Source organism: Polypterus senegalus, chromosome 5 (assembly GCF_016835505.1).
Source record: "Polypterus senegalus isolate Bchr_013 chromosome 5, ASM1683550v1, whole genome shotgun sequence".
Classification (NCBI taxonomy): domain Eukaryota; kingdom Metazoa; phylum Chordata; class Cladistia; order Polypteriformes; family Polypteridae; genus Polypterus; species Polypterus senegalus.
Window position 1 is genome coordinate 106,519,667 of NC_053158.1, and position 12,442 is coordinate 106,532,108.

General features: G+C 35.7%; 1 protein-coding gene across 1 annotated transcript in view; it reads left to right on the top strand.

The window, feature by feature from the left end:
* Positions 1-12,442, top strand: part of vps4b (vacuolar protein sorting 4 homolog B) — a 31,227-nt gene that overhangs the window by 7,848 nt on the left and 10,937 nt on the right. The window contains exons 2-7 of the mRNA XM_039753197.1: positions 5,911-6,022; positions 6,217-6,373; positions 9,580-9,638; positions 9,864-9,983; positions 10,536-10,692; positions 11,135-11,283. Of these exons, the coding sequence (XP_039609131.1) occupies positions 5,911-6,022; positions 6,217-6,373; positions 9,580-9,638; positions 9,864-9,983; positions 10,536-10,692; positions 11,135-11,283 (754 nt within the window). The remainder of the gene's footprint in view (positions 1-5,910; positions 6,023-6,216; positions 6,374-9,579; positions 9,639-9,863; positions 9,984-10,535; positions 10,693-11,134; positions 11,284-12,442) is intronic.

Below are 12,442 nucleotides of genomic sequence, written 5' to 3' on the forward strand. Positions count from 1 at the left end.
CTATTAATATACAGTGCACCCAGAAAGTATTCACAGCGTCATCATGGGGTGTTGTGTGTAGAATTCTGATGAAAAAAATGAATTTAATCAATTTTGGAATAAGGCTGTAACATAACAAAATGTGGGAAAAAGTGATGTGCTGTGAATACTTTCCAGATGCACTGTATGTTGATTTTGTTTTGGAATTACCTGTATTTTTATTTATGAATGCTTCATCTGCATCACATTCTGATATTGTGTTTTTTTTTTTTTTAATTTTTAAAATTTTTTTTTTTTTTTCCTGTTTCATTTTTCACTACTGCTATTCTGAATCACTAGACAGAAGTTCAGTTTCCATCTTCTGCATTGCATAGTATTTTCACAAAAACTTTTTTCTAAATTGTGAAATTTTTGTTTTTGTCAGGACAGCTGGTAAATATACACAACTTCATGATTGGGATCACTTACAGTTTGGCTTATTTTGCACTTCACATTTTCATGGTTTGTGTCATTACTGATTTTGTTAGAGTGTGTAGCCCTAGGTCTTGGGTCTTGAGCAATTGTTGTTGGAGTGTTTTATAAACCTATAGCTCTCATAATGAAAACCTATGTAAACAACATTCCTATTTAGCTTTTCCTCAAATATATATTTCAGTAATTTGAAATGATGTCATAGAGAACAAAATATTGTACGATTTGTTGCTCAGTAAAGTTAGAACTTTGGTGAATGCCTTATGTACTTTTGAAAGGCACTGTATACATACTCAACTAGTGTATTTTAGTTACTCAGGTAATCCGAACATTGGTTTAATGTAATATGAATAGATAAAGTGGGCAAAATAAACCAATTAATGTCGAACATGTAATTATTTGAAAAATCCTAACCCTGGTCAGGGCATAGTGTGTTTTTTTTTTTTAAATTAAAATAAAAAATTAATAATCCTGCTTATCAGCCTGGAACCCTAAATATTTGCAGAATCTGGGCTGTTTGAACTAAGTCTCCCATTTATTAGAGCAGGTGAAATGGCAGCCTTTTTTACTTTAAAATGTACAAATTATTTTTTTGTTTGTTCTTCCTATTCTTTCAGAAAACAATTTCATTATCCAAACTCCTGTTCCTGGCATTTGTCCAGCAAGGCGTATATGTGCCTTTGCTCTTATGGTTTTTTTTTATTGTCTGATGTCCCTTTGTTTATGTACCTTTTTTAGTCCATTGCAGTTGCACCTTTTTTTCCATTGCAATGAGTGGAGCTCTTTGGATTCACTAGAAACCTTACTCTTTGTGGCAAGTGTGACAGATACTCCATTTTTTTGTGAGTTTTCTTATATATTTTCTGTTTGAATGACTCTAGTATATTTTTTTACTCAACACATCAGTGGCCTGTTTGCAACTGTGCTGCCATTGGCTGGCCTGCTTTTGATATAACCATGAATTTGTCTTCAACGAAGAGCCCCGGTATACTACTAAGAGTGTATAAGAAGCAGTAGTTAATCTGACACTTGATACTGTGTTGCATTCAACACCACCTAAGCCTATAATCTTATTCATTTTCCCTCAGAAATTCAGATGCAGCATTTGTTAGGATCTGCATTAAATATCATTGCCTGCACAACTGATTCTTTTACTTAAGCAGTCTGTTATGCTTGGAAAGGCAAGTTTCACTTGTGCTGTAATCAAACCATGTTAATTGGTTGATTGAAGAAAAGCCAGAAGTGCAATAGTATTTATTAGTATTTGCAGAGTCTGAAAGAGAAGAAACACATGGTACCAGAAGTGTGACTCTCTCTTTAAAATGGATGTCATAATGTAAATTTGTTGTGGGGTATGTGAGATTTCCTGACCACAGTTGTTGATCTTGTAGCTGAACAAATTTCATGACTGAAAATTGCATTCATGCTCGCCCCTTTTTCTGACAGCCAATAATGTGTTGCCTGATGGAGCCGAGACCTTTCAACGGGTTAATGGCTACAGGGAGTTCAGCTGTAATCTTGGCCCTTCATTTTTTTTTTTTTTTTTCCTTTTCTCGTCATTCTGTTATGGTATGTAAAATACGAGACATCAGATGGATAAGCTTCTCTTTTGTTTTGTGAGGTCCACAGCCTCTGTGCTACCTGATGGAGCCGACACTGTACAAAGGATTAATAGCTACAGTGAGCTCAGATGCAGTCACTGCATTTTTATTTATTTTTTTTTTTTACTAAAATAGAGACATTAGGCAGACAAGCGCTTCTTCTGTTTTGAGTGTTTCTTATTACTTGTCACTAAATTCTATTTCTGCTACTAGATGAGAATTCGTTGGTTGTCCGCTCTCCTGTACTAAAGACAAAATTAAACCTGTTTGATTTTATTGGAGCATGTCAAGGAGTAGCTGGCCTTAGTCTCTGGCTATGTCATATTGGGTGATTGGCTTCACAGGAGCCTGCCACTGACTGCCTCCAATTCCATAAGATTATTTAATAGGATATGAGTTTAAAAGTTATGAGTGAAAAATGCTGGAAAAGTTGCATAATGTGTCATAGGCTGTACTCCGAACTGCAGATTTCATTCATTTCATATGAATTGTTGGTTACTGCAGCTGGTGCACATGTCATTGAAATGTACACAACCTGTACTGAAAGCAGAGAACAGAACTTAGTTTAAAGAAACAATGCAGTTTGACATTGCTACCATATTGCTCTAGCTGTTTAAAGTTCTGATTTATCTTTGCACATAAAAAGCAGTTTATTGATGCCAGCCTTTAACAAAGGAGATGTTTGGTACTTTGTGGACCGTTTTTATTCTTCTGGATTCATGTGAGAAACTTTTTACTTGCAGTGGAATGTACCTCTTTGCTTTGTCACATGGCCATTTGTCTGTGGTATGGAGGCGTCTTCTTCAGCTCTTATTTATAGTCGGGTTTTGCTGTTTTTCATAGGGAAAAACCTTAACTCTTTATAGCACGAGTTAATTAATTAATGCTTCTTAACCTGATTGGGTTCAGTCACAGAATTGATTTTTCAGTAAATGATCACTGTCCCCAGGATATTCACAGGGATTACAGAGAGTTTAGCCCCAAGAACCTCAAAGGAGACAATGCTTTCAGTAACCCAAAAAAGTGCATTCAGCCTGCAGCCTCGGCAAGGAAATGTACGCACCTAATTCTTAAGGGAAAGTGTAGTTCCTGCTGACGATGCAAGAGTCCACTTCTAGCCACAAGTCAGTACCTAGTCATAAGGGGCACAAGTGCAAGAGAAGAATGTTATCACCAATCACCAACTTCACCCCCCTTCTCTTACTTTTACAAGGCTCTTCTGTGCTTTGTTGTACTCTTTGTGCACTAGAAGGGGTGGGGGAGGACAAACTGATTGTAATCTTTTGTTAAATTTAGAAAAGATGACTTTTTTTTTTAAATAAAATTGTTGCTTTCTCTTGTCTTTGCTGCAGCCACTAAGACTGTACTCTTTGGAACCATATATTCCTAAAGTATGGATGCAATGTTTGGGGGTAGTGGGGGAGGGAGACTGATCTATGCTAGAATGGCTATTGGCTAGTGAAGTTTTTGAGTGAAAGTGCTCATCTTAAAATAAATTTAACTTTGTTCCAGCTGTGCTACACCAGGAAATGTGCCACATCTGTTAATTCAAATTCCCAAGATGACTGAATATTTTAGCAATGCAACTCTTCATCTTACACTTGATAGATATTTGTAGCAGACAGTTTATAGCTGTTGAAAACCATTTGGAGATATGTATTATACGGAGAATTCACAGTACTGTGTCTTTAGATTACATCCCATATGATTATGTAGGTTTTGCAATTGTACTTAAAGCTGTGTATACTTCTAGTCTACAAATATGTTTATTTTTATTGTTAGTGTCCAATAGATGCCAACCTTCTCAGAAAGTATAGTCTGCTCTGACCTTTCTTACATAGAGCATCAGTATTGGCAGTCCAGTCCAATTTGTCATCCAGCTGCACTCCCAGATATTTAAAGGTCTGCACCCTCTGCACACAGTCACCTCTGATGATCACAGGGTCCATGAGGGGCCTAGGCCTCCTAAAATCCACCACCAGCTCCTTGGTCTTGTTGGTGTAAGTGGTTTGAGTCGCACCATTTAACAAAGGTCTTTGATTAACTTTCTGCACTCCTCCTCCTGCCCACACCTGATGCAGCTCACAATAGCAGTGTCATCAGCGAACTTTTGCACGTGGCAGGACTCCGAGTCATATTGGAAGTCTGATGTATATAGATTGAACAGGACCAGAGAAAGTACAGTCCCCTGCGGCACCCCTGTATTGCTGAACACAATGTCAGACCTGCAGTTCCCAAGACGCACATATTGAGGTCTGTCTGTAAGATAGTCCACGATCCATGCCACCAGGTGTGAGTCTACTCCCATCTCAGTCAGCTTGTCTCTAAGGAGCAGAGGTTGGATGGTGTTGAAGGCGCTAGAGAAGTCCAAAAACATAATTCTTACAGCACCACTGCCTCTGTCCAGTTGGGAGAGGGATCGGTGTAGCATATAGATGATGGCATCCTCCGCTCCCACCTTCTCCTGGTATGCGAACTGCAGAGGGTCGAGGGCATGACGGACCTGTGGCCTCAGGTGGTGAAGCAGCAGCCGCTCCATGGTCTTCAGAAGATGTGACGTCAGAGCAACAGGCCGGAAGTCATTCAGCTCACTAGGATGTGATACCTTTGGGACAGGGGTGATACAAGATGTTTTCCAAAGCCTTGGGACTCTCCCCTGTTCCAGGCTCAGGTTGAAGATGCGCTGTAGAGGACTCCCCAGTGTCCACGCACATGCCTTCAGCAGTCGTGGCGATACACCATCTGGACCTGCTGCTTTGCTGGCACGAAGTCTTTTCAGCTCTCTGCTCACATGGGCTGCTGTAATTGTGGGTGGGGATGTCTCACCTATGCTGATATCAGCAGAAGGATGGTTGGAGGATGCAGTACTCCGAGGTGAGAGTGGGTTACTGTGATTATACTGGAGTATTGTGCAAAATGACATGAAGTCACAAACAAGTACAGTCACAGTCCTGTATTAACAGAGTTCAATGCATCTTGGATACTCTAACCAGCAAGAAGGAAAAAAAAAAAACATGTCTTGGCAAACATTAAAGCAGTTATCCAAAATGTGCTTCTTGTGCTATGTTAAGACTGTGTCTAAAGAGCCCAACAGGTTCTGCTATAACATATGGTGTCCCACTTGCATGCTTGCAAGTGCTTTTGGATTTTAATCACTTCATTTTAAGCTCCGCAAAAGTAATTAGTCGTGACCTGTTGCAGCATTTTCCACAAATGAAAATTAAAATTGCTCATTTTGACCAACAAATACCTCAATTTTAATATCCAGAAGTCCTCCTCCCAACATAATTTCCACTAGAATTAAAATGAAACTCTAATCTGCAAGACAAACCCTTTTCAATTTTGTGTCACATCTTCTTGTAACTACCAATACTACTGATGACATGAGCTGTATCTATTTAGGCTTCATGTTCCCAACATTCAGAGTAGCTGTACAAGGTCCTTGAGTCATGCAGGCTCCTCAAGGACATACTGTATGTAGATCTCCCAACTAGCCCCAGAGAGCATCAAACTGAGATTGGTTAACATTGTAGCATCACCGCATTTTAAATGAGTATTTACGTGCCTAATTACTACTTAGCATTAAAGATAGTGTGTTGTATTTGCTTTTTACTTACTTACTGTATAACTGTGCGGAGAATATTTATAAACAGTGTGGGAGAGTTTATAAGGGCTTAAAATTATATAAAAATAACCATACAAACATATGGTTTCTACTTCGCGGATTTTCACCTATTATGGGGGGTTCTGGAACGAGGGATTACTGTATTTACAAGGGAGGCTGTACACCTGTTCAGCTTTATTAAAAACAAAGTACTTAAGTCTTTCCTCCTAATTATATTGTGGTTTTTTGTTTTAGAAAGCTATAGATCTTGCAAGCAAAGCTGCTCAAGAAGATAAAGCAGGAAATTATGAAGAAGCACTGAGATTGTACCAGCATGCTGTACAGTATTTTCTCCATGTAGTTAAATGTAAGTTAATTGTTATATTTTCAAACTGATTTCTGCTGTGACTGTAATGTAATTTTAATGGCAAAGCCTTTAAGTACTTTTCTATAAATTATGTAAGCGTGTGTGTGTATATATAGTGTGTGTTTATATATATATTTAAAAAAAAATCTATACACACAATATATATCTGTGTATACACATTGTTCTCTTTTCAGATGAAGCACAAGGAGATAAAGCTAAACAAAGCATTAGGTCAAAATGCACAGAATATCTGGACAGAGCAGAAAAGCTGAAAGAATACCTAAAAAAGAAGGAAAAAGCTCCTCCTTCAAAGCCTGTGAAAGAGTCCTCATCCCATCCAGATGACAAAGGGTTGGTCCTTTATTTCTCCTTCTCATCTCAAACTTATACTTTTCTGGTTTGCAACCTAAATATGGGTTTCACAAATTACTTTTCTTTACATTAGCATTCAACCCACTTTCATGAGTTCATGATACTGTACATATTTTAACTGAATTTCTTATTTACATGTCTGACTGTTCCCCTCTTGTTTTTCACTCTGAAATGCAGTGATTTACTTCTATACAGAAAATAGTAATGTTGGCCATTTCAGTTTTTTCAGTGGTGTTGTGTTTTTTTGTTTTTTTTTTTGCTAATAAATGTAGAATTAAATCACAGTAGAATACATATAGGTTACAATTGCAGTGAATGTTAGATGTACACCAAGTAAATTTGGCATCAACTGTTTTAGGTTACACCCAACCAGATTTAACTACATACGAATATTTTAACAAGCAATTTTAAACTTGTCATATGTCAAGGTGACCATTCACAAAACCATGCAAAATTAAACAATAAAATAACTGTACAGTACAAGTGCAGTAAAAGTTCAACAACCCCCTGCTGTTATGGCAGCCATCCCAACCGATATCTATAAAACATTGGTCTAAATATAGCATCCCTACGAAGAAAAGAAAACGACTTGTGGGGATAAGACGGATTAAAGGGAGCTAAAAAAACTACAAAAAATTTGCCTGGCATTAAGAATTTTAAGTTAAGTAATTTATGGCATCAGTTGATACTTTGACAAGATATTTAGATCCAGACAGTTGTAACCATTTTTTACCAGAGTTTTACCTGGGTGGATGGACTGAATAATTACACTTGTATAACAAGGATTTTTTCAGTGTTCCTTAAAAGTGTGAAACACTCAGTGTTCTATGTTTATAACTAGATTTATTATCCAAAGACTTTGATAGTGCAGTGATTATGTGGAGGAAGAAAACCACAGACTGGAAACTGGGGTTGGTACATGTTGATATGGCTGTTATACATGTTTAATTATTCCATCACTCCATCCGTGGTTGCGTCCACCCCAAGAAACATCAGACACAAGGCAGGAACAATCCCTGGATGGGGCACCAGCTTATCTCAAGGTGAATATACATTAGCGTCAATTTAGCATCACCAAATCCTCTAACCTAGATGCCTTTGGAATTAACACAGAGCACGCCGAGGAAACTCCATTCAGGAATACTCCAGAGATGTGGCCTCCTATAGCGAGGAACGAGTGCACCATCATCCACTTCACATGTTTAATTTTTAACAGTGTAAATTATTTAAATGAAGTTAACAATTTTTCTGTGTAATGTAATATACATATTTTAATCAATTTCTTCATATAAATGGTATTGGGTATAAATCTTAGGATTCTAAATGTTCAGAGAGCTATAACATTATGAATTTAGTGTATTCTATGCAGAGCCTCTTTGTACAAGAGGAAGAATGTTTAAAAAGCACATAGCGATTAACAACCAGGTCGGTGAGCACTTGGAATATGAAGCATTTAACGTGCAACTTTAGTTGCAATGGGGTGTGAGAAACTAGTAAAATTAAACCTAGATTTTAAAATGAAGTTTCCAATTTTCTGTGTTAATGAAGACATAAACTAAGAGATTAAAGTCGAAATTTTGTCTTAAATGAAGAAATAAACGATGAGATTAAAGTGAATTTTTTTTTTCCTCTGTGGCCCAAATATGCTTCTGTAAAGATTGGCACAGTGTGGGGGGAGTCCTAAAATGCATTGTAAAGTGGCATATTTTAAAAAGTAGAAGGTTTTTAATTTTACTAATGACGATACTGGCTAATCACTTAAAATTTGCATAAAGAATGATTGAGGAAGTTGTGTTCAAAAACAGATCTTTAAAATACAGCAATATTAAATATTCTTTTCTAGAATAACGCAATGCTAAAATAGTGTGAGGCAGTGCAATTCACTTTTTTATTACGTTTGAATGCGAGGTTCTTATCATTGAATAGCACATTTTTCTAATGCATTGAAATTCTATTTGAATAGTGACATTGTATCTAAAAGCCCTACTGGGTAAAAAGTTACTCTTTTAGCAGGGCAACAATTTCAAATCCAAGTCTGGAGAAACCATGGAGTGACTCAAGGACTGAAAGATGAATATCCTACTATGGCCCAGTCAAAGCCCTAATCTCAATCGGTTATATAATCTGTGGCACTATTGGAAAGTTGTGCAAAAGCTTTATCTGACTAACCTGAGCAATTTGGATCAAATCTACCTGGAAGAATGGGCCAAAATTGTGCAGTGCGCATAGCTGCAGAAGGCTGCACAATAAGATACTAGGTCTAATGCTTTAGGCAAACTGCTGATTTACTTTTGTTTTTAAGATTTTGTCCAACATATAATAATGTTGCATTAAACTAATATTGAGTGCTTTAAAGTAAAAAATATCATTGAAGTCCATATTTCATTTTAGGATTTGTTACTCTAAATTTAGAATGCTGGTCAAAGGACTAAATTTTGCAAAATCATATATTTGGGCTTTGTTTTAGTTTTAAAAAATCTTTATTAGTAATTTTCTTAGAGCTGTGCTTTTCCAAATATATGTTTAGGAAGTGTATTGGTATTAGCCACTGATCTGAAAAAAGAAAATTTAACATCAAAAATTAAAGGCAGATAACGGAGAAATGTTTATAATTTTGGACACTTTTTTTTTTTTTTTTTTTTTCCTAAATACCTATTTAACTTTCATATTTTTTATAATCATTCAAAAGCTAAATGTCACATACTGTTTGTCAAAAAATGTTGTATGAATACAAGTGTGGTGGAGTGTGTGTGTTGAGGTTGATTATCACTTTGCTGCTGAGAGAAGACCTAGCTACCTGTGACCCAGAATTATGGGCTGGTAAATTTATTGATGGCTAGTTCCCTTTTTTGTTTTAAAAAAAAAAAAGGGAGAAAATGTTAAAAGGAGTTACAAGTTGTACTTGATTTAAGCCGACAACTTTTAAAAGGTTACATATGAGTGTGTGTGTGCGTGTTTAATTGGTTGTAAAGTGCTTCCCATGTTTTACTTTGTCCATAGCTTTTTTAAATGTTTTATCTAGTATGAAAAGCCTTGCATGTATTGTTTAATTTTCCTTACCACTGACTTTCTAGTTTTTGTTTTTTTAAATTCTCAACACACTATTATATTATAAAATACCTGTTTAGAGTTATGATTGCTTTTAGGTGCAAGCCAGTTTTAATCTTAAGAATTTTTCTCTTTAGGACTGATAGTGATGAAGAAATTGACCCTGAGAAAAAGAAATTCCAAAATCAACTTCAAGGTAAATTCAGTGTTTTGTTGTCTTGGGGTAACTAAAACTTTTGCTTTCTTTCTCCTTAAATTTTAATGTCTAATTTGTTTTGTGCTGGCTAAAAAAAGCATTTCCACGTTCTTGACCTATAATTACAGAAATTATATTTAAACTCTGAAATCAATTTAATTCAATACATATTTGTAGTCATTTCAAGTGTGATAGTGCTCATTACTAACAGAATTTGTATTTTAGGGGCAATTGTTATGGAGAAACCAAATGTGAAATGGAATGATGTTGCTGGACTAGAAGGAGCCAAAGAAGCATTAAAGGAAGCTGTAATTCTTCCAATTAAATTTCCTCATCTTTTTACAGGTATCAATATTGCACAAAATTATTCTGAAATAAAGCCTGTATTCACATCCACTTTCCAACAGCAAGACAGTACAGACATCATGCAAAATATTCTCATTTAAATGTTTGCTTAGTCTAAGTATATTAGTAGCTCATGAACAAGATGTTTAATTTAGAAATGTTTCTGTATTGTGTTTGTGCCTCCTTTCTATTAGAACTTATTTAGTTTGCTTATAAATGATGCATTTATTGTATACAGTGTGTTAGATGCAGGAATGTGTAATTATTTGGAAATAACCTTCTTAAATATTTATGGTCGTAGTCACCCTGAGCAAATAACTTGTCATTCATTTTTAAATTGGGGAGCAAGCATAATTAAGTGATGCCTCTCAGTGTGAAATGCTTAATGGGTTTAACAAATTGATGTATATAAGGATAAAACACTGCAAACTACTTCCAGTGAATAGTAAAGTAAATTGACTTATTATATTACAGTATAATATAAATGTTTTTTTTTTTTCATATATATTACAGTATATATATTTTTATTTATTTATTTATTTATTTTTTTAGGTAAAAGAACACCATGGAGGGGAATTCTTCTGTTTGGTCCACCTGGAACTGGAAAGTCCTATCTAGCCAAAGCAGTAGCAACAGAAGCCAACAACTCCACGTTTTTCTCAATATCTTCTTCAGATTTAGTATCTAAATGGCTTGGAGAAAGTGAAAAGTAAGTAATAGTGCCTTTTTCCATTTATATAAAGATGCTTTCTAGATTGCTGTTATAAACATTTTTAGTAGTTTTGTTATTGCAGTTCAGTACAAAATCTGATCTAAACTTCATAGAAATGGGGTAATCTCCCAAATAAAATAATTGGGCCATGAACTGACGAATGTAAGAGTGCCATTTGAAAATGAGGTCTGGAAAAGCTGTGCAAAGTATGGTGAAGTAAATCGTTGAGGTTTAAATGTCAGGATAAGGATTTTAAAATTGATTTGCTGTTTGATTTAAAGCCAGTGCTAAAGTGGAACAGAAGTGATATTCATGAACTTGCTCACTGATGAATAACTTGAACTGTTTTAGGATTGGGAGAATATTTAGTTAAACATCATAGTACTAAAATATAGAAATAAAGTAAAGCTATTTAAATGTTGTTTTCACTTTTGTGAAGGCTTGTAAAGAATCTGTTCCAACTAGCCAGAGAACATAAACCATCGATTATCTTCATTGATGAGATTGATTCTTTGTGTGGGTCAAGAAGTGAAAATGAAAGTGAAGCTGCTAGGCGAATCAAAACGGAATTTCTTGTACAAATGCAAGGTAAAACTCCATATTTTATCCATTTCAGTCATGTTTTTTGTTTTTGTTTGGTAGTGAAGCTTGTGGCTTCAATGCCTGTTAATGCCTTCCATGGAACATAGCATCTCAGTGGTAATATCACAGTCATTTTTGGCACCCCTAACATTCTTCATGAATGGAGTACTTTCTCTCTCTAAAAATCAGAGTTCTATATACATACATACATACATACATACATACATACATACAGCTGTGCTGTTTAAAAGTATTTGCTCCCTTCCTGGTTTTTTTTTTTTTTTTCTTATTCATTGTTTCTGGCAGCTTGTGACTTGCTTGTAGATTATTGGCAGTTTGTCTCTAAGTCTTTCAGACTCATCTGAACTTGTTAAAGGGAATAAAATAAAAGGGAATTTGAACAGTAGCCGGTGTAAACTTTATTGAGGTTTATAGTTTACACACATGTGCTAGTCTTCCATTACAGCAAATGCTAATAAGTTACCTCTAAGTGTGAGCTTTATTTACAAAGATGTATCACTCCCAAGGTTAATATGTGGTCCACAAATTTAAGAGTTTATTTTAATATGGGAATGAAAACCTCAAAATGCATAGTAACTCCATCTGCAAAAGTTCAAGAGACCGTAAGTAAGGAAAAGAGCCTTTGTAGTATAATACTGAAGGTCTGCCTTTATGCACGTTCTCCGCGGATACATCGGGCCAACTGGATGTCCTTGGGCATGATAGTCACTATCATTACCAGTGACTATCAAAACCATTTGCCAAAAAGGAAAATGCTAAAGCAAACCTATGAGACGTAAAGTAGCCGTTAAATATCATTAAATGAAACGCAGCACCATTGCCTTCTTATTAAGAAAAGTGAAGAGGTTTGGTGTGAAGTTTGACATTATACAAGAAAACTTAAAATATTTAACATGAAAAGCACACATGGCTCCTGGATGTCTAAACAGTAAGAAAAGTGCAGTCCTTTCAGAACTCTGCTAGGAACAAAGAGAAAGCTGTAAGAGTACATGCACTTTCACACACAGTTTTAAATTCTCTTAATTTTATTTTAAAAGCTGTGACACGTGGGGTGGGTGGGGGTATGTGTATGTAAAAAATGATAGTGATGTCATTACACCAGAATATTTGTATTTGATACCAGTGAAAGTTCGATTTTATGATA